This window comes from Ochlerotatus camptorhynchus, unplaced genomic scaffold (genome assembly GCF_037179485.1).
Source record: "Ochlerotatus camptorhynchus isolate MF236.1 unplaced genomic scaffold, CSIRO-AGI_Acam_v1.1 ptg000443l, whole genome shotgun sequence".
Taxonomy (NCBI): domain Eukaryota; kingdom Metazoa; phylum Arthropoda; class Insecta; order Diptera; family Culicidae; genus Ochlerotatus; species Ochlerotatus camptorhynchus.
The window spans coordinates 5,636,466-5,662,477 of record NW_027040929.1 but is presented as its reverse complement, the minus strand read 5'-3'; the positions used below and the strand labels follow the sequence as shown (position 1 = coordinate 5,662,477).

The window sequence follows — 26,012 nt, the reverse complement described above, 5'->3', positions numbered from 1 at the left end:
ATATGTTAACAGGCCTACAACCATGATGACTATCAATATTTACTTGTATTCATTAAAGTAGCCTGCAATTCTAGAAACATTGTATACTTGAAAACGGGTTCAATCAGCTATGATTGATAATGTTTGTCGTGCATGAATTTCAGCTGAAATGCACACTGCTTGTCATAGCACATGATAAGGGCAGTTAGTACCGCGCAGCAGCACTTTGATTTCATAATGCCAGTAACGATCGCTCTTCAATCGAACCCGAACGTGCTTTGACGTGAACGGCATTAGAAATCATGGCTGGATTTAAGCGTTTTCTGTTTATTTTGTAAGTTCACTACAGTAGTTCAAATTCATTTTCCCTAACCAAAAACTTATTTCAGAGTGGTATCATTCACCTCGACGTCACTTGGAGCTCGATATTTTTGCGATAACTACAGCGAGGAAGATTCGTTTTGCTTGATTACGAGCGTCACTGCCGATATCCATTCCTGCAGGGTGGAATTTCCCGAGCACACATCCATTCAACTGCAGTTTGCTCTCCTGGATGAACTTTCTAGTCAGCTACTGTATCGCATGCAGAATGTGGAACGATTGGACATCTTCAACAGTAATATAAAAAGTGCATTCCTCAAACCAGAGTTGAAGTACTTCAGAGTTTCCCGCTGTCAGCTGAATGAAATCCAGATCGACACTGCTGAGCCATACCACTTAACAGAACTTCATTTGCCTGAGAATGAACTTGCCGCAATACCGAAAGATTTGAGTCATCTTTCAAACTTGACTTTGGTAGATTTGTCGAATAACCATCTTTCATTTCTCAACATGCAAGACTTCACCGGATTGGATCAGCTAACCATTTTGGGTCTGAGTTACAATAGCATCAAAGCTGTGTTTTCAACAGGACTTGTTAGGATAGCTTCGTTGAAATTTCTGAATCTAGCTCATAACCAAATCACCACGCTGGACATCTCCCGTTGGATCATGCCCGAATTGAATGAACTGGACGTTTCGAGCAACAGCTTGGATCGAATTGAGAACATTCTAGTTCAACTACCGGGATTGAACACCGTTCGACTCGATGGCAATCAGTGGGATTGCCCATGGCGGGATGATGTTCTAGAGATAGCCAGAAGTACCAACAGGACGTTCGAATGGATTGGCTTGGATCCGTGTCATGCCAAGGTGAAAATTCAAGGATTAGCTCAAAAGTCGAGGAACGAGCAAAAACTGAAGGATTCGCTGGGCGATACTATAACGAAGATCGCTAAAAATGTCACCCAAAACGTGATAAACTTTGATGACATCGTTGATGATGTTTTCTGTAGAATCCTTGGTGGTCAATAAAATGTGATTTGAATTAAAATTTTCGTTGTACCCACTAAATTACCATTTTAAATGATCCTCTTTCATCTTCGGCTCAGATGAAGAAAAATGCTAATGCGCTTTGAGTCGACCACTGACTGGATGGACGAATCAGCCTAAAGTGCCCTTGGATGAAACTTTCCTCCCCCTGGTGAGATAAATATGTAAACCACATTTTGTGAATTTCTCCAACAATTATCCAACTCGCAGCCGGTAATTTACAACTTAGCGCGTGCCGGATGCCAAACTGAAGAAAGTACATGCAAATATAAAGGTTACAAAGGTTTCCAGCAACCTGCCGTCGACGGGGAGTTTAAAATCCAATTAATGACGTATTTCGGGCCCCGTGCCTGGAAAAGTTGAATTCTTTGATGGAAATTTCACCCAGCGGTCGACTTTGTGACTTTTGTGAAGAGCGCAGCAGAAAGACTCGAGAGGAGAAGGAAAAAGTCAACTCCGCGAGGACGTACCTTCCAATTATCCTGGCATTCAGTGTGCAGGAAATTGCCAACCTCCGGAACACGGTGAGCGAGGGGGAGCAAGCAGCAGAAGAAAACGCATTTTTGTGGGGTTTTTGATGGGTTGTTGGTCGCTGTTGCTGTCGCTGCCACCGCCGGGAGCGCTTTTCCAAGAATTACCATAAAAATTCATACGCGTATGCTGCTGCTGCTGAGCTATGTACTCCGTCTACAGTGGATGATAGCAGGAAAACGGGGTTGGATCCAGGAAATGATGTCAATTTGGGGTTTTTTTTTCATGAATCGATCAATACGAATTGAACTCGGCTTGTAAATTGCATTTTGTCTGATGATAGGACAGAGATCAAACGATTGAAACACAATAAAAAGGCGTATGAGTGTCCTAATTTGACCCTGGTGAAAAGTATGAACCCAAAAGTCCACGATTCGCCGAAATAGACACTGTTTCACCACCCACCTTAATGGTTCAGAAGAAGCCCACTTGCGAACAACAGGTCCACACCATCGATGTGTTGAAGGAAACCATTGAGACAGGGAGAACATAATCTTTGGGAAGGGAGACCATTCGCACTGGCGCTTAGTTTGTCGTAATAAAATTAAAGCTACTAAGCCATCAAAGAATGGAAGCCTTCGAGCGTTAAGGCGTAATGGTGAGGCGTGAGCCGAATTAGACGTTCGCGAAAGGCGATCATAACACGGAAACTGCGAGGAAATTACCACGCGGATGATGAAGAAAATGTGCAATCGATTCCAACCCTCTCTCGGTTGCAATCGACGGGACCACAAAATTCGTTCTCGACCGGAATTCGGTTACATCACTTGAAACCCTCGTTCTGTTAGCAGCGTATTGATTAACTGGAACCGCAATCAGAACTATACATTCTCCGTCTCTGCATTCCGCTGCAACTCAATCAAAACTATTTCCCTCGCTGTTGATTTCCAATCACGGCGTTACACGACCTGCAGCTCGAATCTGTGCGGTAGTGCACCGAACTGCATGCACAGATTCGCCCAAATGCAATCTACTGCCACAACTACATGCTACTACCATTGCTGTTACTGCAGGCATCTGCTGCTGATGCAATTTACATATCAAAGAAACGCGCCGCATCCGAACGCTTCCATATAATATAACAAAAGTTTTCAAATCAAGCGATCTGAAGAGCTTCTGAAGGAGTTTTCCCGGTTCCCATAAGTTGGTTGCGAGCTGGGTTCCAAGGCGGGTGAGGATTTTCGCAACTAAATCAACTTTGCGGCACCACACCAGCACCAGCTAGTCTTGGCAGCAGATCTGATTGGGGAAGGTTTTACAGGACCACAATTCAGGATCAGCGGAGTGCCAGGGGGGTATCAGGATTGCGTGCTGTGAATAATGCATACCAAACTATACAGCTGCACATCGTCGTCGACGTCGTTTCACCGTTGATGCGTCTTTGAGTTGTGTTTATTTGCGTTGCTCGCTAAACTGCATAGTGAATAGAACAGTGTCGATAAGCAACGGAGATGGATCACTTGTTCCGGCATAGAGGATGTGAAGTGCTACAGGATGTGGTCTTTTAAGGATTATGAATAAGATTTCGAAACGAGGGGATTTAGGATTGAGTCGCCAGATCATGAAAGTTCACTGTCATTTGTTATAACAAAACATGCAAGAACCCCTCGACGCATTTTCCGTTACGGTAAAATGAAGGTGATCCCCGATTCAGAATCAACTGCATCCCTTACTGTCATGCGAAACGCGCTGCACATCGTTTCTCGCATGCTGTTTACGTTATAAATTCAATTGTGATAGTATCAATTCAACAAATAGTGCACGTTTCAAACATGCACGTTGGGGAGAGAGATTCAGTATACCTCCTGAAGTAACAGCAGCTGCCAGGATGGAGGGTGGTGGTGTATAACATTATCCAAGATACACTCAATCTCGAGTCGATAACGAAAACATCAGCACGTTTGACGACACCGAGTATTAAGACTGGATCGAAACCACCAACCATTCGTTGTCTTTAATCCCGCAGCTAAGGCTACAAAATGGAGTCGTTTGCAGTTGTTGACTGACAGAGAAAGGGTGCCTTCGACGGGAACGAAATCCGTGCTTATCTTGATCCAAAATTGGATTCAATTTGGTCTAACTCAAGAGGTGATTTGGCCAATGGGTGTTCCGTTTCAGCGGGATAAGACGAAGCTATTGAGAGATTATAGCTAATATTGCACGGTCGATGCGAGTAGCGCAGTACCTGAATCGAGTTCAACTCAAAATTGCAAAAAGTGGAGTTTCTCAGTGAGTGAGTAATTTTTTTCTTATTTTTCCGGGAATATGAATATGAGGTAAATTGATCAAAAGTTGTCTCAGATTTTCAGGCATATCTGTGAATTTACAGACTTTTATTTTTTTCACAGACATTTTTTTTAGTTACAGACATTTACAGACTGTTTGGTTTTTTCACAGACATTTACAGACTTTTATAACAAAGGGAAAATTTTAAAATTTATTTGGTTACACTGTTTTACATCTTTATTCAAATTGCACGTGCGATGCATTTTACAACACGCATTAGAAATTCGTGCGTTTTCAAATCCACCACACGAACGAGCTGTCACTGTTATAGATGGTCATAGTTATAGACCTGTCAAAGTGCTGCCAAGTTGTATCCAAGACGAACATTTTCCATACGATTTGATGGTTTGTTTGGATACGTCAACTCACGTTGATCCGTCTTTAACTTGACTGTCTATAGTCACTGTCACTGAAAAAGTGAATGAAACCGCCAAAATTTGCCAAAAATTACTCTAAAGTTTGATTTATTGATTTATAGTCGGGGAAATCCATTTAATCGTATACATCTCTTATATCGGGTTGCATCTCTATGAGTATCATGACAGGTAACGATGAAAGCCGTTTTTTTATAAGAAAGGAACGATCCACCAACAATTCAAAAAGGTGGATCAGTTTTTGTAATCAAATCTTGTAATGATCTTTTTTCGCAAATTGAAACTCGCCTTGCCACATCCACAACACCATCGGCTAGGGAAAATTCTCTCCTATTCGATGATGGAATTCGTTTGCGTAAGCGTGCTTCAGTTTGCAAGATAAGGTCATTACGAGTTTGCTGATCCACTTTTTAGTATTGTTGGTTGTTAAATCTGTTCGAAAATCGTATGTTCAAAAATTATTTACGGTGATTCCTTGAAGAGTTCACAAACTGCCTGAGGATGGCAAGTGTTCTAGAGCACAATTTTCGGACACAGTTGTGACATCACTTATGAAATTGGAACTCCCTGTTTGCTGCATTAAATTTGAAGTTCCAGATTCATTGTTGTATGTTTTGTGAAAACTGTGCTCTTGAAATTTTGAGATGATAGTATAGCGCATTACACACATTATAAGAAGTGCGGAAACGCATATGGCACGCAAATGTCCATGGTCATCACTGATTTCCATCACTACCTCAACAGACTTCCCCAATATCAGGCATCCGGGGAAGATCAGCATCGATGGCACTTATCGTTTGGTCTTGGGTTTGGTCGAGTCGAAGTTTGGTCACGTTTGGCTAAATCTCCGGGCAAATATCGTTGCTTCCAGAGTTTGAACATGCAACAATCACAAAAGCAGGTGCTCAAGAAAGTAACAGTTCACATCACAAAACACACTAAAATCAACATCAGCATAATGCTCGATAAATCTACCACATCCAAGATTATCGAGAAATATTGAATGAAATCGGATAATATTGGCAGGTACTTGTTGTTATTCATTACTACTCAAATTTATCTTAAAAAATCGATATTTTTCAGCATATTTTATAGAAATGTGAAGCAGATTACTGTAGTCTCTCTTGAATGAAGCAGACAGTATATTTCCATCCTATTCCATCTTTTTATTCGAGAACACCCACCCCAGGATGCAGTTTTAGTGCTGAACGAAGCAGCCATTTTCGCCGTTTTGTACCTCTGAATAAGAGTCGTAAAAATATAGAAACAAATTCGAGAAAAATCAAAGGAAACCCGAGAGAAAACTTCATAACGAACTTTTTCAAAGGATCAGGTGAGCTATAAGTTTAGGAAAATCAATACAAATACCTGCACTAATCATTATATTGAGTTCCATGTGATTTGAGGTATCGCACGATGCATTTCACTGCTGGCGTGCAAAAGGACCAGACTCATATTTAAGTTTAATTTTTCGAGACTCTAGAAAACGTAGTTTTATAATTTTCAGAGCCTCATAATTTTTTTCGACTTTGACAAACATCGACGAAAAATTAGTATACATTCAAAGAATAAATCACATATCCTCAAATCATGAAAAGATTCAATAGAATTTCACATAACTTTCATGTGATATCATAATCGGGAATTGCATCACAAAATAACATGAACCTTTTGTGTCAAATAAAATTTAAGTGTTTGCTCATATTAGAAAACAAATTCCTGTCAAAGCTCGGGAAGTTTTTCTCAGTCTATGAGCTAACTACGTTTTCAAGAACATGAGTGAACTAATCTTATCTTTGAGTCGACCTCATTTGATTTGTAATCGTAATTTATCTTTTTATTAATTGTTTTTAATGTATACGGCGTAAATGGATGCATTCCCAACTCCAATGAGGTTCAATTAGATAAAAGCAGGTCATTTTTGCTCGAACATGACTTTCACAAACATTTAAAATTTCGCATCTTTTTTACAATCCTCTCCCCCTTCTGATAAAAAAAAAATCTGGTATCTTTCTATGCAAATGCTCATGTAAAATATATAAAGATTGTTTTTCTGGAAAAATGGCTCACACATAAACAGCTGCAACTTTTTAACTACTATATACAATTATTTCAAGGATGATTAAGAGAGTATTAAAAAAGTAAAAAGTATTTCATGATTCAAATATTAGTTTTAATTTGAGCTTTGATAAAACAAACAATATGTTGTCTTAAAAATGTTGTAAAGTGGCAAGAAACTGATTCTTTAACTCATTTTTTTTCCATTCCTTGTTCAATTTATTCAATGATTATGAATTTTTAAAGTGTGTCAGAAAAAAACTGTTTTTGTTTGGCGTATAAGGATTGTTTTTTACTTCTTTAAAAAGGATATGATTTTTAAGTCAAAATTTGTCAAATTTTTGAAGTAGCAGGCACTTGGGAAAATTCATATTTTGCAAAAAAAAATCGTTTGGTTTCAAGATTTATCACCAAACATATTGAAATAATTTCCTTGCACAACCACAACCGGCATGGACTAAACACTCTGCAGTGAAAATGTCAAGTCATTTGGTACAATAGTTGAAAAGCTACAGCTGCTTATGTGTTTTTCATTTTCTACGAATACACCCTTTTGAATTGTTGATGCTTGTATGTGTAAGTTTACGAACTTCGTGTGCACCGCTGTGTTCTATTTCCAGCACCAACGTCACTGCAAATCCACATCTTCACCGACGCCTCGGATCACGCATACGGTGCGTGTGTCTGCTTTCGATCAATGAACTCTAATGGTTGTGTCAAGGTAGCGCTCCTGACCTCCAAATCGAAAGTCGCCCCAATCAAGAAGCAGAGCATTCCGCGACTCGAACTGTGTGGAGCACTCGTTGGTGCTGAACTCAACGAGAAGGTAATGAAATCCCTTCAACTGACACCTTTTTCTGGGTCGATTCCACTGTGGTCCTCTGCTGGCTGAAATCCACTCCTTCTACATGGACAACATTCGTGGTGAACCGAGTATCCAAGATCCAGTTTGCTACCGAAAACTGCTCGTGGAACCACGTCGCTGGGATACAGAACGCTAATCAAGCTAGTGCAGCAACAATGTTTTGGCAGCGAACGACAACAACTACTACAACGGCAACATGTACCAGCGAAATCTCGTCTTCGATGGTTTCATCCACGATCATCATGACAATCAAGTCCTTCGAATCGGTGGACGACTAAGCAACTCGCAACTTTCGTTCGACAACAAGCATCCTGTCATCCTGCCATCGTCACACGCATTCTCATCGCTACTGGTTAGATCCTTCCATTTTCGACATCTTCACGCAGCGCCACAACTTCTTCTCACGCTTCTTTGTCTCCGGTATTGGATCATAGGGGCCAGGGATCTCGTCAAGCGGATGGTCCCTAGCTGCGTCGTTTGCTTCCGGAACCGTCCTAAAATGATAGAGCAATTTATGGCGGAGTTACCGACTTCGCGTGTGACTGCAACCCGTCCGTTGTTTGATCAACTCTGAAGGTCTTGGAACTGCTTAAAAGTTTTTGCAGTGGTATGAAACTAATGTCTTAAAGTTCTCCGATCTGAAACCTTGCTCTGAAGTTTACGGAGCTTCCATTGAACTGCTCCTCCTTCTCTTGATGTTGAAGTTTTCGAAAATTTTATGATTAGTTTAGTTTAAATGATCTTTATTTCAGTTCAACTTGGATGATTACCATATCCATTTTTTTTAGTGATTTAATTGCTTTCTTCATCTTTAGGTATGGGCAAAATTAAAAATTTGTTTTACAGAATTAGTCCTAGACTTAGTACACGGTCGACCACCTTGGCGGGATTGGTTTGTTTTGTTTTTAGAACTTTAAGAGAAACTACTTAATACTACTATTTACAGCTTAAAACTAACCTACTCTACTATATACACTTAACCTACTAAGTACAAATTTCTTATTAAAGCATGTTCAGAAAGATTGCATTTTTGGATAAATTTGGTTGTCATATCCTCAATTTTGGAATCTACTTTGGGAATTTCTGCCTCTTGATGGAGGTCTGCTATTCTTGTGTCGAATGAACGATCTAGGATCATCCTCAACACTCTATTCTGTGCAACCTGGATTTTGTTCCTGTGGGTCTGAGCACACGATTCCCACACCGGGGCGACATAGAAGATCGCGGGGGCTATGATCTGTTTGTAGACAGCCAGTTTGTTTTGCCTTGAGAGGCGGGATCTGCGGCAAATGAGCGGATACAAACACCTAACCAAGGCGGAGCACTTAACTAGGGTTTTCTCTATGTGCGAGCGGAACAGGAGCTTCTCATCGAACAACATCCCGAGATAAGTAACATCAGCGGACCACTCGACCCTTGTACCATCGATTATTACGGTACAGGAGGGAGACGGTTTAAGTTTTGACGATTGTCTGTGAAGGAACATGATCGCTTGGGTTTTCGAGGCGTTGATTTTGATTTTCCACGTGGTGGCATAATCAGTAAAGGTGTCAAGGCATCGTTGGAGCTTGTTCGTAATTTCACGAGGCATCCTACCCTTGACGGCTATCGCGGTGCCATCTGCGAACAGGAAGAACACGCAACCCAACCGTCTCCTAGAGGAGGGATGTCCGACGTGTAGATGCTGTAAAGCAGTGGTCCCAGCAGACTCCCTTGCGGAACACCTGCTGGGATTGGAGATTGTCCCGAAAGGGAACTATTCAACGACACCCTGAACGACCTTTGCTGGAGGTAGTTACGGGTGATTTTCACAAGGTATGGTGGAAAGTTGGAGTTACAAAGCTTGTATATAAGTCCGTCGTGCCAGACATTGTCAAACGCCTTTTCGATGTCTAACAAGGCCATGGCTGTGGACTTGGATACAGCTTTGTTACTTCGGATATTATTCATCACCCGCACTAGCTGATGATTGGTGGAATGCCCCTTGCGGAGCCCGAACTGATCCGGAAGAAGAATGTCATCTTCCTCCACAAACTTGTTCAGTCGGCTGAGGATCAATTTTTCGAACAGCTTGCTCAGCGCTGAGAGCAGGCTAATCGGTCTGTAGCTTGCTGGTAGTGAAGGGTCTTTCCCAGGTTGGGGATGGCAGCCAGCAGTGAGTGCACCCTCGGGCTGAGATTTTTCAACTCTAGGTTGAATATTCCGTCAAACCCAGGAGCCTTCATGTTCTTACTGTATTTCAGCGCTGAGCAAATTTGTTCCTCTGTAATCCGTTCTTCTGGAGGGACGGCACAAGGGGAGGCATCTAACGTCTGAACGCACTGCGCAAGCTGGTTCTCGAGTGGACTTGGGATTTTGGAGCCAAGTAAATGCGACTGATGCAAAATTTGACTTTTTCGCTCCACAATGCTTAAATGGTTTCAAATCGGGTCCTGATTAGCCTCCCAAAGTTACAACTCATTTGGTTAGAAACAGACTTCGCACAAGCCATTTAAAGTTTGCATGTAAATTACTATGGGAAATCTCAACTTTTTGTTCAGTGCCTTCTAGTCTTTTTCCATATTGAGCTGCGAAACAGTTCGATAGCCATTCTTATAGAGCTACAACTTTGCTGAAGATTGTTTCTATGTAAAACGAGACAGGAAAAAGTTATTAATTATTTAAGAGATTGGTAAACTTATGACATGATCAAGCAGCTGCTCTGTAGGCAACACTGTATTTTGCAGTGTGACATAGTAGCCATGATTTTTGTGTCCTATTCAACGTCCCAGAAACACCAATGTTGCCTGCTGAGCAGTTGATTGAGCATGATCATAAGACATCAGCGCATTGAACCATTGATAACTTTCGATCCTGGTATTTAATCAAAAAGTGGTCTTCGGTAAAGTGGTAGCTGGGAAAATTTCCTACAAGTACAGTTGAAAGCTTTTGAAGCAGACCGATATGGTGAATTATTTGATAGACATGAACAAAAATCTAGGTTTTACCATAGTAATTCCCATACAAACTTCAAATGGTTTGTGCCATCTCAGTTTCTCACCAAAGGGGTTCAAATTTTGAGAGGATAGTCAGGATCCGATTTGGAATCGTTTAAGTATTGTGGAGCGAAAAAGTCAAATTTTGCATCAGTCTACTGGGAAATGTGCTCCCCAATCGCATTGGCCTTCTTTTCGTTGGTGATAAGCCATTCGTCATTGACTCTAAGTGGTGGAATGGGCTTGGGGTGAGACTTCAGCACCTTGGCAACCTTCCAGAATGGTCTGGAACGGTCGTTCAGGTTCTGAAAGAGCCGCCCGAAACTCTCGTTCCGGATTGAGACCATTCTGGAAGCGATCTGCCGATTCAGATCGACCATTTCGTATTTACGCTGCAGATCCCCAGTCCGCTGAAACTGGCGTCTACGAACATTTCTGAGCCGAATCAAGAGTTTGGTGTGGGAATCAATTGCTTGAAACTTACCCCTCACAGGAACTCGTCGAACGCACTCTTCGTCAGCCACGGATATGGCTTTATGGAGACCCTCCAGGGCCCGGTCGATGTCCTCCACTGTGTCGAGCGGTGGGTTGTCGTCGATGTGGCGGTCGACCACGCGCCGAAACTGGACCCAGTTGACTCGATGGTAGTCCTTCCGCAGGCACGGTGCAGGGGCCAAGTTGCAGCCCAGCTCGGTCAGCACCGGTTGGTGATCCGAGCTCAGGTTGTTGACGGCAACCGGCTTGGCTAATCCGGTGTTTGCCAAGAACAGGTCCAGCGTCGATGAGTTGCCCGCCGGTGATGTGAAGGTTGGTTCGTCCGGAAACCAGACGGAATAGAGACCATGCTGGGAATGGTCGAATAGTAGGCGGCCGTTCTGGTTCTGCTGGTAGTTCCGCCAGGCCTCGTGCCGGGCGTTCAGGTCCCCTCCGATTACGAAGCGGGCATTGGTGCGGGTTATGATGGCAAGGTCGTTCTTGAACTGCTGTGCTGTACCATTGCTAACGGTACATTGCCGGGGCAGTAGGCGGCGATGAAACGGACGTTTCCAGTCGATGTTTCCACCTCTACGCTGACGGCCTCGATGATGGAAGTGCGATAGTGGGGTAGGGTGCAGTGCTTGATGCCTTTCTTGTTGATGACGGCGACACCGCCCCCCTGGAGCTGGTGCGATCAAGCCGGACAATGCTGTGGTCGGGCAGCCAGAAGCTGTCACTGGTCTTGAGGTGGGTTTCAGTGAGAAGGCCCACGTCGATGTCGTGCTTGCGGAGGAAGTCTGCAAGCTCAATGTTTTTCGCCCCTACGGAGCGAGCGTTCCAGTTGGCGATCTTTATGGATTCACGGTCCATAATTAGCGACGAAGGAGATAATAGCTTGGAGCTGTTGTGTTCTTGTAGCGCAGGTGCGCTTGATGATGATGGCCTGGGCCAACAGTGTGACGATCTCATCCGTTGACAGCGGAGAATCGTCTGAAGCTTCGCCGGTTGTACCGGCCAATCCCGGAGCAGGGGGATCCGTCGATGGCCCGGAGGCTTGACCGGGTACTGCAGCGGCAGCCGACTGGGCAGCAGCCGACTGGGCAGCAGCCGACTGGGCAGCAGCCAACTGTTGGTTGAGCGGGAGCGGCGGCAACACTGGAATTGGCCGTGGTTGGACCGGTGATAACGGAGGAAAGTTCTGCGCGTTGTTTTCCGGAACCTTCATGCGACCGGGCTGGTTGTTGGACGAGGCCTTCTTCCGGATCTCGGCGTATTCGGCCCGCTTCGGACAGGCCTTACTCGTGGCTTTGTGGGCGGCACCGCAGTTGGCGCATGTGGGAACGGCTTCCTCGATGCTGTCGCAATCGTTGATCTTGTGGTTTTTGCCGCATTTGATGCAGCGGCTGGCCATGCGGCAGTTCCTGGTGCCGTTCCCGAACAATAGGCAGTTCGAGCACTGAGTGACGCCACGGTTGGTCGGCTTATACCGGTCCCACTTCACTACGATGTGGAACAGTGTGCGTGTCGTCTGGAGATCCTTCACGGTTGTGGATTTCTTCTCCAGATGGACCAGGTAGAGCTGGTCACGATACTTGATGGCCTTGCTGCGGGTCATCTTGTGGATTTCGACCGGCTTGAGGCCGTTCGCCTTAGTCTCGTTCATTAAGGTGGTGGAGTTCATGTCGTGAAGCCCGCGCAGCACCACTTTCAGCGGCTTGGTGGCCTCGACGTCGTGGGAGAAGTACTCCAGCTTCATCCTGTCCAAGAGGGCCCTATTGTTTTTCGGCCGGGACCATCAGTTTGTAGCCTTCCGTGCACCGTTGAATGGTGCAACGAAGGCCCTCCTTAATGTAGTAATCCAGCTGCTCCCATAGCCCGGGAGGGAAGCCCTTTACATAGAAGGGTGGCAACTTCACTTTTTTCGGCACCGTCTCAGGGTCCGACTGCGGCTGGGCTCCGTTCTGCAGGGCGGAGAACGGATTGTTGCTCAGCAGTTTTTTTGCTGCCGATGCGGTGGCGCTACTGTCTTCAGGTCTGGGTCGTTTAGTTCCGGGAGGCCCCGGCTGCGGGTCCGCAACGCCCGTTGGGACGGGCAATGGGGTTTTCTTCTAGCTTCTTCTGGGCTGGCTCGGTGGTCGCGCCGTCTCCTGGGAGAGGCTGTTTTCCCGGTAAGCCGGCACTCGCGTTACCGCGCGATTTCTTCCCCATGGCTGGGTCAGCGAGAGCGTCACTACACAACGCGGAGCTAATTCGATTTGCGAACGAAAATTTTATGAGGTTCTTGGAACTACTTTATAGTCCCTGAAATTTAGGGAACAACGGAGTAAGATGTCCACCGTTGAGTTTGAAGTAAAATTTAACCAAAGCTGTATAAAATGTCCGCAATAAATTAAGTCAATATTGATTTTTTTTTAGAGTACTTTTCCTCATAACATTGATTTTCAGAAAATTTCCTTCTCATTTGATGATGTTTTATCACGAACCATAAAAAGAAATAATAAAAGAAAAAAAAACCATGCTACCCCTAGGGGTAAGACATTGAAAACAACCATATAAATGGTTACTGTCGTCGGTAAAATTGCATATGACCTACTGTACAATTTTATCAATTGATTAGAGAACAGTATAATAGGATTTTCTCACTATGCAGTGCTAACGTACAAAAATCAATTTCCTATATAAAATATATCTTGAGATCTTTACCATTTAGAAAGTCTTCGTCTCCGAGAAAATTTTTCAGGTGACCAATGCGACCAATTTACAAGCTGGTTAGTTCAGAATTCTCTCACTACGCAAACACTAGTCGGTGCGTGAACTTCACGTAGATGTTCCGACTTCGGAAATGGTGAGGATTTCAAGTTATAGCTTATACATTCAGAAACTTCACATAGTGAGACAATTCCAAATTTACATGTGCACCATCACCATTTGAAATGCCTTGATCATCCTACAGAAACCCAGAAACTAGTTTTATGAATTGACTGCTTGTACGGAGGTTCCGTATTTTTGGTGGATCCCCGGGGCCTCCATAACACGAATTTATTCTGATTACAGATCTACAAATGTTTTCGAAAAAAAAACCTGATATATTTCAGAAACGAAATATTGTTATTTACTGTATTCAGTTTCAACTTTGAGGTCTAACACATCCCAACCAAAGGTGGCTGTCTAACCCCAACATAAGTCAAACTGTAACAGCTTTTGCAATATGTCATAATTCAAAGAAAACTTTCTGTTTTTCCCTGTAAGTAAATCAAACAGACTTTTGTTGTCCTTATAGTAACGTGATGTTAACATGATAAATTATATAATAACTCTAAAACAACAAATGCCGTAAACACAAATTATCAAATACAGGCCACTGTCATACATAATGTTTGTTTTTGTTGTTTATATTGACGTTTTACTTATTGTCAAGCTGTAATGTGTTCTTCAACACATACTATACTATAGCAAAGAACTCTATTTTTCAAGAATTGTAAGTTCATTGAACTACCCTGAGGTTGTTTATGTTTGCTAATGCTCTTGTAGATTTCCTAATGTTCTCACAATTCTCTTACCCAGAAATTAATGAATCGGTCCTAAACATCTTAAAACTTCCATTTTATTCACTGGTCTTCTGTTGAACAAATCAAACCGGTTGAATGGAGAATGAATGCAATGTTCCAGTACAGTAGAAATTATCTGTTAGTTGCGCTCATTTCCTATAAAATTATTTATAAATATTATCTTCCACATGCTGCAAATATCTTCATTACTCCTACAATTCAATCCCCATTATTTTCATTTTCCTTGGCCTAGATTCGTTCACATTAATCCCATATGGTTGCATTATGCGTTTTAAAAATAGGTACCCCACGCGCAAACGAGCTCAAGGACGTTATTTTTCCATTTACCGCAGTTCCTTCGGTCTACCGAAACGTGCTGGCAATCAGTGGGTGGTTGGTTGTTTGGACATATTTCCACTCTCAGCTGGAGGCTCTCCATCCTCCAGATCCGGTCCTATATTCAACAATCATCTTGTATCTCGGATTCAGCAAAAAGAGTAAACAAATTATCCCTAACGACTCTCTCGCTCTCTCTCTCCATCCCAGGAGGTTTATTTGATGAAGCTTCAATTATTCACTTTTCCGCTGTTCACCAAAGATGCTCCCAGTCCAGAAATGTCTGAGTGGCAACGAGCCAACAAGCCAAAATTAAAGTAAAGCATATCGTTCTAAACCACCACTGGAAGAAGCTCGTATCTTGGCTTTGATGAGCATGACCGACCAGTCTCGATGGGAAAGGATTCTTTCGCCATAAGGTTTTCCATCAACCTTATCTCCCCGGAGGATCGCTTTTCTTCCGGATGCTTTAATGATGCCTTTCCTGCCGGTTCAGATCCATTCATGCCGCGTTGAAAGCGACCCTGCTTCAAAATGCACTGCAATTTAATTTCGCGAAAGTCAAGTCAGCCGAACCGAGCATGATGTCGGCACAATCCCAAGAAAAATGTATTTGCCTTCCTTCGTTTTTACTTTTTTTTTGGAACGAGACCAAGATGATACTGCAGAAACGTAAAAAAATGGATACAAGATAGCGAAGCACGCTTGTGGATCGAAAGGATCTTCAAGGCATTTTCACTTTTCATCTCCAGGCGATGACATTCTTTTCCCGAGTACTATGCTGGCCCTGTCCTCTCTGTCAGTCGACGGCAGCGACAGTTCAAAATTGCGAATAGAGAAATGGCAAGACATATACAACAGCAAGGCTTCGCTGTCAGCTGAACCAGTGAGTGATTGTCCAAATTGTAGGCCGAACAGTGGGAGTTGGTGTCCGTTGTTTTTAAGATTTCGTTCGAAGGAATTGTCAATTCACCAAACACAGTGCGTCTCCATGAAATTGCAGCGATGGGAAATTTTCATTTCAATCCATGTTTTGACCTAGCCGAACTGTCTATGCGTCCACTGTAAAATACACCTCTCGATGCGAACAAAAATCATAAACATCCCGAATATGCACATTCCTGTCGTTCGTTTCAAGCAACTTTAGAATCTGTGTCATCCGCTATGTCATGAAGAGTTCTCCCCGGCCTCGCTGGATGTCAGAAAGAGGACTAGGACAATTTCTTTCTCCGCAGCCTTTGGCTTCTACTGCCGCAATTTTGCCTTCGCATCCGTAATCCTTTCTAACGGCCGCCGTAGCCTTGAAGATGACAACCCGGCACGGGAAAACGGGATTTGCCGTTCGCTTTTCAATCAATAAAGTGTTACTGCTCGAACGACAAAGACGACGACGACGACGACGTAGGTGGAGCAGCAGCTGTTCTGGATTCAAGATGGTGTAGGATGACGAAGACTACCATGTGTATTGACTTGTTTGGAAAATTGGTCCCTCAGAAAGCGATTGATTGGAAAGGTCCGATTGGAAAGTGTGAGTTTTGGTATTACTTTTTCATGAATTTACGATCAATTTTCGTTTCTTGTTTATGGCCTTGGAAGTGTTCGCTTTGCCATGACCTGACCACGGAAGCTGTCGGAAGGAGTCGGTAAGGCAAAGAGCAGAAAATGAATGTCAATTGGGAGATGGCAAGGCAATTTGCAGGCGGAAGGACCGTGGCTTGCAGTAATGAGGAAAAATGAGGCTCCGGGCTGCGAGTGAAGTTGTGTTGAAATGGGAGTTGATGGAAAGTGATTTGTGATTGGTTGCTTTCGTTCTGAAGTTTTGTTTGGTGAATATTCAAACAAAAAGAAACCCCATAAAGGCATTGGAATCCATTGGAGGATTAGGATGGGAACTCATTAGAAAATGCTACGTTCGTTCTGTAAGATTGTAGTGAATAATAAGCAGTCTAAAACGGTGCCGATGGTGTAGTCGTATGCGTGATGGCCTCTCACCACAGCAGGCCTGGGTTCAATCCCAGTCGGCGCCGCCGGGATGTTCTGAGGCATAACATCTCTGATCACGGGAAGTAAAGCCGTTGGTCCCTTGTTCATCAGTTGATGTGATGGGTCGATAGGTAGGGTCCAGTCGTGGAAGCTGCCTGCCTGGCGTCGGTAGCATTGGAGCTCAGCACGGAAAACAAATCAAGGAAAAAAATAAGCAGTCTATTTGTGGTTTTCGGGTACCAAAAACAATCATATTAAAGGGTGTCCACGATGAAATTGCCACACACAAAATTGATTCGCAAAATTCGAGTTTTCATCCGATTGCCATCAAATTTTCAGGGATTGAGAAATAACTATTAAACTTCATTTTACCATTTTACTCGTATTTTATTTACAGTCCATACGCAAATGCCCGCACCTTGGCCTTAACCCCGGACATAAGATTCTGCACATCCTGTGAATCAACCGTTTTTTGCATGTAAACCCATACTTTCTTCAGTTCCTCGACTGTCTTCACTACCTTAGGTCGTTTAAGAAGGTGCTGCTTCATAATCGCCCAGTACTTCTCGATGGGGCGGAGCTCCGGAGTGTTGGGAGGGTTGAACATTTTCGGCACGAAATTGACCTTATTGTCCGCATACTACTTCAGCACGTCCTTGGAGTAGTGGCATGAGGCCAAATCCGGCCAGAAGATTGTTGGGACGTTGTGGGCCTTCAGGAGAGGAAGCAGCCGCTTCTGGAGGCACTCTTTTATGTACACCTGTCCGTTCATCGTGTCCTGGGTCACGAAAGGTGCACTCCGCTTCCCGCACGTGCAGATGGCTTGCCAAACCAGGAATTTCTTCGCAAATTTGGACATTTTCTGAGTGCGGACATGCTCCGGAACGCTGAACTTATCCTTGGCCGTGAAAAACAGGTTGCCGGTGATCTGTTTGAAGTCGGCCTTCACATATGTTTCGTCGTCCATGATGCAGCATTCAACTTTCGTCAGCATGTTGAGGTACAACTTCCTGGCACGGGTTTTGGCGGACTTGTTCTGCTTCTCGTCGCGATTAGGGGCTTTTTGTACCTTGAACGTTCGAAGCCCAGCCTTAGTTTTGGCCTTCTGGACAAAACTTCGGCTTAGGTGCAGCTTCTTAGCCACATCCCTAACGGAGGCGTTCGGATTTCGGTTGAAGGCCCCAACTACGCGGTTGTGATTTTTGGTGTTGTACAGAATACTTTTTCCTTCACTTCTGGGCTTCAGATCGGTGGTCAATCGTTCCTCGAACCGCTTAATCACTCGCGACACCGTGGAATTCGCGATTCCCAACGTTTTAGCGATGGACCGATGCGAGAGATCCTTGTTCTCGTGATGAATGCGCAAGATTTTATCACGCACGAGCTGTTCTTTCGACTCCATTTCCGCGAGTTTTGATCACAGGACTTTAAAACTTGCAGGATGTAAATAATGCACTATGAACTAAATCCACCCAAATTTTCATTAAATTCTACCCAACGGTTAAAAAGTTAGAGCAATTTCATAGTGTGGCAATTTCATCGTGAACACCCTTTAAAATCGATAAATACAAAGAGAAACGAGAATAGCGGAAATTACGCAGAACCTTTGCAGTTTTTTTTACCTTTGCAGTTGGTGAACTGAGCCACCTGAACGAGTTGGTGTAAGAAATTTCACTAAATGTCGCTTAAAATTAAACAAAAGATAATTTTTTGTAGTTCCGAATTTGGTTAAGTCTGCTAATTAAACTTCTTTTGTTGATTCCTGAGGAATGTGAGCGCCTACAGTGGAAAACCTGCAAAATGAAAGAAAGAAGGATTAGTAATTTCCATTTACGACTAGTATTCGAGTATTAGTACAAGACGCTGAAGAAGTCTGCACATTGTAGACAAAAGACGCGTATCTGCCAATGCAAGCAAAAATGGTAGTGCAATTAAATAAAAATTACTAATCCTTCTCTCTTTCTTTATCTTAAGTTGATGTCTTCAATCTTTTTTATTTTTCTAAAATATCCCTGAAAGTATCTAAGGATTCCTCCTGAGTTCTTTTAAAAATAGCTTAGTCTTAATTTTGGGATTCTTTCTGAAATAACTTCAAAATTGTCTCCACAACATTTTTGAATTTCTCTGCTCTTTAAAAATTGTAGCAAGTATTGCTAAAATATAATTTTATTGCACTCATTTTCTTCTTAAAGTATTCAACCCAAATTTCTTCTGAATTCCCTTAGACATTGTATTCAAATACATTCGCAAATATTGTTTGAATGTCATCCTAGAACTTCCCCAGAAATCGTTTCAAAGGTGTTTTCTCAGGAGTATAATTGAATTTTTCTCCACAACTTTTTAGCATTTCTTTATACAACACGAAAAAAAATTAAACTCTATACAATTCTTTTTGGAATTTGTAATTAAAATTTTAGTTTTAATTCTTGAGAAATATTTCAAAGATTTTATTAATATTAGCCTTAGAAACTGTTTAGTGACGTCTGCGGGTATGTTGAATTGCACGCCTTCTACAACCCTTCCGAATTTTTACCATCAAAATCAAAAAAATTAATCGCTCATTTCTCTTTATAACAAACCGCACACTCAACTTAGTCACCTCCTTGAAATCAATTGATATTTAAACTTTGTTGATTGACAAAAAATATAAATCATTCAATAAGATTATCCCATTGTAGATTGCATTTGTTATTTGATAATTAGTTTAAAAAATATTTGTTTGATAAGTAGTTTAAAAAAATTTCTTTGAACAAATTGAAGCACCTCTCATCACGTTAATAGGGTCGAAAAAATTAAACATTTCACGAAAGTTTCCAAAACGAACATAACTTCAGTCCCTCACGAAGCAGGGGCTGCAACACAGATAAACCTCAATCCTATAGATGAAAATCCCAAGCTGGCAAATCAATCTACGAAAATTCATCTTCTCGTAGGACATCTTCATAAATCTTCTTTCTATCTATTCAGCGTGTGCGTGTTGTGCTGAGCTACAACAAAGTGAAATCGTTGCCACATCTAAGATAGAGTTACCTCCCTTGGCATGATGCACATCCAAAATTTTGATATCTCGATTTCCTAACCATATTTTATTGTTTTTGACTTATAAACCGTGTTCAAATTTTTCATTTAATTTGGACAGTTTCCATAAAAAACTGTTTAGTTCATCATCATTTAACGCCATGTCAATAATGATATGAAGAGTTAGTATATTCATCAGAGGCGTCGCGTGCCTCATTTGTTTACCACCACATGTTAGTTTTTTTTTTTTTTTTTTTTCAATGCTCCATGAATTCGAGGGACATATTCTCAATTACTATATTAATCACTACCTAACGTAGTATTTGAAGGGCCAATCATCTTGTGTAAAAAAAACTTGTATGGTCCTTTTCGCGCTAACTAAAGTAGAAGGAATTGCAAAACTTAACTAATTCTCGTTTTTATCACAAAGCTAACTCTTTCGACTGAAGTGTAAAAAAGAATATCCGTCAAACACTTCCGAAAACAATTGTTGATACAAAACAGTGTCAAAATCTAGAGAAAATTCATGAAGTTCCCTGGATAGAAAACTTGAATAAATCAGCTCTTTATTCATCAGAACAACACTATCAGAATGAACCAGGGAAGCTCATAAGTTTTGACAGGTGCACTGGCGCAACCGTCGGTAATTGAGAGATTTATAACTAACAAGAGAGTGAGAGCGAGCTTTTGGGCTCTCTTTCTCCATTACTCTCTTTGCCTGCAATCAGATATTCCGATATCCAAGTGCACAGCGGGAAATGCACGCTTTAGGCACCCATACATAACAAATGTTCTTCTAATTTAAACTCACACATTCATACCGGTCTGCAAATATGATACACGTCCAAAGCGTACCAAACTGCTGTTTTCGTGTTGCTCCCATTTGAGGCGTGACTGCTGAAAGTTTCAGTTACAACTAGGGGTGCAAACTGCCATGTCCTGTGGAAAATTTGTGGTATGTTTCAAGAGATGATAGAAGGTCTGCTTGGCTTACATCAGGCATTTGACCATTCACAAACTTGCCACCCGCCACCCCAAAAAAGCTCGCTTTTAGGTGAACTATTTAACGAGCTTTGTGATAGTGATAGTGATAGTTTATTTTCTCTTCATAATTCTGTATTAAAGAGCCAATTGAGACTTGAAAGTCCCTAATGGTTGACATGGCATTCACATCAGAATTCCTCAGACTCTCAGAGACAGAATTGTATTGGAAATCTCCTAAAATTTTCCAAGAAGTTCTGGCCTACATAATCCTCGAGTATATGACAAAATATCTATGAAATTCTCTTCAGGATTTTATTGGAACACAATTTCAAGTTCTCTTGGATTTGCTTTTTGTCGATTTTGATTTCCGTACTGAGTACCAATTCAACTGACTTCAGTGAGGCAGTTTCCACACCAATACCCTACCTTTAAGGGACTAACGGCTTTACTTCCCTTCCCAACGAAGGCGTGATCAGAGATTTGATGCCTCAGAAAATCCCGACGGCACCGACTGGGATTGAACCCAGGCTTTGGAGTTAGAGGAAGTTACGCTTAACACTACACCACCATCGCCATTGGGACTTTCTTTTGATCTATCGTTGGAATAATTGTTTTGAATTGTCTCCTAAAATTCCTTGAATTAGGAGTGTAATCATTCCTTTCCCTCCAGGATTTCTTTAGCACTATCTTCAGAGTTCGATTCTATTTTAATTATGTTTAGTTTTCCTTTAATTAATGCTCTGACTTAACTATAAAATTGCTCTAGAATTTCAATCAATTACTCATGCAATTATAATCACAATCCGAATTCTCTTCAGCATATTGAATTGTCCAAGATTTTGTACCTATCCAAACCTCAGTGTTTTTAGAGTTGGGAGTAAATGCTATTCTAATACCAACATGAAGCTTAAGTGTTATAATGTATTAGCTATAGAAAGTTTTGAAGAGAATAGGTTGATAGTTCCACTAGAGTATGGCAGTGTAAAAATTGAATAGAAGTTGAAATTAAACGAAAGGCCATTAATGCGACAAAACTAATCAGTAACTTTCGGTAGGTGGCATAGGAGAAATTTGGTTTCTTTAACTTTGGAAATGAGCATAATCATGTGGATAGGTTAAAGAGCGGAAGAGTAGTATTCAAATTTAAAAAAATTGATTATATTCCATGTATGGACAGGAAGAGCTAATGATCAGCCTCTTATAATATTTAAAAAAAAAATGCTGATGTAAAAATTTCTAAAGTAAGCAGCATTTTTGAAAATTCAGAGAATTAATAATTTTGTCAAGCTTTTGCATTCATAATCTGTTTTCCGATAATTGTTCACAGAGGACAGTGAAGTGCAAACATGTCTAAATGTGCATTTAGAATAACATCCAAAGCTCACCCCTCACAGGATATCCTGCCGAATTATATAAATGGGGCGGGGCAGAAAGTATTGTTTGCACAGAATATATAAAAAAGGATGGACTTCGAATGTTAATAAAAATTTGCGGTCGGAGACGAACCAGCCCAGGGATGAAAGTGTCGTTAGTAAAGATATATACAGAAACAAAAATAAATAAAAATGCATATATAGAGATACCAGAAATGTTTTGCAGTGTCAGGTACTATATTTTGTAGTCTGTGAAAGGGAAATCCCTGACTAATTTCTTTAGGTTGTCGTTCACTTGTTTTACCTGAATATGCATCGAAAGCGAATTATTCCCACTTCTCTCAAATTATATATGGGGATTTTTATCACTTCCTACCAGCGGAACAGCGCCATCTCTGTGGAAAATGGCCGGACGATATGATTAATTGATTTGTTACTGAAGCTTTAAATTTGAATACCGACGTTGAAAAGCATGCAAGTAGATCCCTTGCTAAAACATAATGCAAAAGGAATTTTTTTTGTAATAACTTTATTTGTAAAGGCTCAATCGAATAAACTTTACAGAGCCGAGTTATCCTTTGCGTTATACATTATTACTGTCTTATATTTAATGTTTAAGGAACTGGACCGAGTACTCGCGGTCGTCTCGAGGTTAGTGGAGATTTAAAATTTTTGGATGGGAAAAGGGAAGAAGGAGGTTTTAAATGTGGTTTACGATACAACTATTTAATTAATCCTAAAGCATGAAATTATTTTTATTCATCTTGAAAACAAACATTGAAAAAAAAACCCCAATAATGCAAAAGAAATGAAAAATACTTTTTCGTTTAGGTTCGACTTCTTATTTCAAGTTTTTTTTCATTATCCTCTCCCGCTTCGCCAGATTCGAATGTGGGTTGACAAAAGTAAAATTATTTATTTGTTTCGGCCTTTCGACATGTGTGAAAAAAAAAAACAATACAAGATTCCAAATGGGTGAATTTTTGCACAAATATGAATGATTGCTCATAACAAACATTTATGCACAGTTTAATCCAAATCGGAGAAGGTCGAATCAAATTTTTGTTTGCTCTTTGGCCTGGAACTGCTCTAGAATCTTTAACGTTTTTGCGATTTTTAGAACTGACGACTAATTTTTGACGTGCACTGAAAACGAATTTTAATCAGAGAATGAGTCACAGAGAAAAACGTTTTTAGAAATTTCTCCATACAGATGAGTAGAAGTTACTCGCAACTGAGAAAAAGTGACTCACTCTCTTAGTTAGCATCGTTTTCAGTGTGGATGTGCAAGGATCATTTTCATTTCTCTTTTTCTCTCAGACATATTATTTCTTAAATTATGCGAAAGGTTACAAAACTTTCAGGACTTAAAGAGGCAACAAACTGCTGTCAACGCATTCCAGAACCGTACGGAGACGCGCGGAGTTGGTGGGTCAGGCGGGACATGTCCTACGCTTAAAAATATCTGGGTGGGACAGTCCAAGCTCTACGATTTTGTAGACAACTTAGTTAAAACCTTGATTTAATCCTCCAATTTTAAAATCTAACCATACAGCAAACTCTCCATTGATGTCCTATATCTCGACATTACTCTCTATCTCGATGAGTTGGGCAGTCCATTCCGAATTCTAAACATTCAGTTTTCTATACCTCGGTATTCTCTCTATCTCGATCTTTCTGTATGTCGATAGTCTCTAGAAAATATTTGGGAACAAATTTCTGCCGCATAAATCAGCAAGTCGAGAAAAACGCATTTTAAGTTTGCTAATGGTACTTCTTTTGTGATGGGACAAACTTTATCTCAACAAAGTAACAAAGTTGCTGTGTTCATTCAGTATTATGAAAATATATGTGATTAATTACCATGTCCACTAAAAACTCAGTTTTGAAAAGACGCAAATGAGACCGACTTGCGATGAGCGGCAGATTACTCTCCATTCGTCCCCTTAATGCTACAACTAGGTATCTCAAAAATCGAAGTTTTGAGAAAAACACATTTCAAAATTTGACCTATTTTAAAGAAGATGACTCACGTGTCAAAAAGCGTAAAAAGGTTATTTCTACGCAGTATACATGAATTATACTATTCCCCATTCTAGCCAGGTGAACATTACGGTGCCTTTGTGGATGTATGGGAAAAAATATAGATAGTTAAAAAAAAATACCGAGTTACCTAGTTGTAGCATGCACAGCTAAACATTTTCTAGAGCATTTGTTCTGAGATAGCGGTTTTTCTGATGAATGAGAAAGAAGTTGTTAAACGCAAAATCGAAATATTCATTTATTTGGCAACTTTTAATGTATGTATTAACACGTTTAAACGTTTTATTCGCACTTTAAAGATCTTCTTCATTCTCCTCAGAGCTGTTATCTTCGTCGTTGACTTGATTATCGTATGCCAGATTCATATAGAACGATTTGTAGCAATCTTAAAGGGCAGGTGGTTTCAAATTGAAGAGAGACTTAAGGTCATTGTATTTTGCTGTCGAGATTGGTATCGGTGAACGGTAAAGCTGCTGTAGTGGCTTATGTAATTCTCTTTTGCTCCGCTTGTTGAAATCAATGTAGCGAAACTCCTCTTCATACGATGTTTTGATGGCCATTTTGTATGGCTCTGATTTCAAGAAACGCATCCAAATCATTTTAGGCCACGAAATGATGTCTCCACTGGTGTCCTTCTTGAACCAAGTAGGGTTCATCGTTCGCCCTCTGTGGGCTACGAGCTATTTGTTTCATGTCCTCAGGCCATGAGGCTTGACCAACGCGCTTGAGTTCGGTACTGATGGCCGAATGCATGGAATCGCACTCCATTTCACTGTGGCCAGATACGAGAAATTTGTGATCTATTTTCTCAATATGTTCCAACTTCTGCACTGCCTGCATGAACATTGCAGCAACGAACTTATTCAAATTCTGCCCTCCGCATCTATCACTGTTGAATGTTACTTCCTTAGTTTCTGAAGGAAGTGACATTAAGAAGACGTTAATACAGCTGGCTATTTCACAACTGCCTCGGCCACCTTCGGTTTCATTCCACATTAAACAATTCCCTTGCTTGTTCACCATGTCATAAATCGTAAGGTTATACGTTGAAAGCTTCCGCTTGTAAAAAAGAGCACTGTTCTTCGGGTCGTAAGGTACAAGCAGAACTTGCTGCAGATCAAATGAAGCACATACTAGCTTACCGTTTGATGATTCAGCTTGTAGTTTATCGTTCCGCTTTTCATTTCTAACTCTTTCCTTTTGCGCCAAATGCAGGTTGTGTTTATCTTTCAATGAGTCCTTCAACTCATTATCGGCATTGTCATAGTAATTACAGACACGGCATTGATCTTTTTTGAGGTTGTGGAACCCCAGGTTGAAATTTTCATTGAAAATTTTGCGGTACGTGGAGGCGTTAACCTTCTGATCTCCTCCAGAGTTTTCGCGTAGATACATAGGTTTGTCCAGAAAGTCGCTTAATCTTACGGACATTTCGTTCCCACTTGCCTGGACACCTCGTACGTTTTCGTGGTCGATTTGTTTCTTCTGCGAAAGTCTCCATTCCCTCTAGCATAATGCTAGGCTCACCAGCTTCTGAGGTCTCGGCAGTCTCGATCTCCTCGCCAGGTATATCAGACATTTCTGAGTGTGTAACGACTTCTGTCGTAGCTTCAATGCTCACGTCACTCTCCAGTAATGCAGACTGATTGAAGCCGGACGTATCAAATGAATCAACTTTGGATTCATCTGAATCGATGTTTTCAGGAACATATTCTGAATGATCCGTGGAAAAATCATCGTCACTTGATTCGAGAAAGTCTTCAAATTCCTCCTCAGACAGATCTGGTTCGGAAAACAAATGGCTTACGTCT

General features: G+C 41.5%; 2 protein-coding genes across 2 annotated transcripts in view; both read left to right on the top strand.

Moving 5' to 3' along the window:
* Positions 1–216: 216 nt before the first annotated feature.
* LOC135711920 (toll-like receptor 3) lies at positions 217–1,351 on the top strand. The gene is made up of 2 exons (XM_065234897.1): positions 217–313; positions 369–1,351. The coding sequence occupies exons 1-2, from the start codon at positions 282–284 to the stop codon at positions 1,330–1,332; spliced, it is 996 nt and encodes a 331-aa protein (XP_065090969.1). The 5' UTR covers positions 217–281; the 3' UTR covers positions 1,333–1,351.
* A 14,105-nt stretch (positions 1,352–15,456) lies between these two features.
* The window catches only part of LOC135711830 (uncharacterized), a 175,292-nt gene continuing 164,736 nt past the window's right edge, over positions 15,457–26,012 (top strand). The window contains exons 1-2 of the mRNA XM_065234782.1: positions 15,457–15,472; positions 15,553–15,686. Of these exons, the coding sequence (XP_065090854.1) occupies positions 15,457–15,472; positions 15,553–15,686 (150 nt within the window). The remainder of the gene's footprint in view (positions 15,473–15,552; positions 15,687–26,012) is intronic.

Bases quoted from the DNA above. Each gene is read 5' to 3' on its own strand.
- LOC135711920 (XM_065234897.1), top strand. From the start codon at position 282: ATGGCTGGATTTAAGCGTTTTCTGTTTATTTT. The intron at 314-368 runs GTAAGTTCACTA...AACTTATTTCAG, and splicing joins AAGCGTTTTCTGTTTATTTT to AGTGGTATCATTCACCTCGA.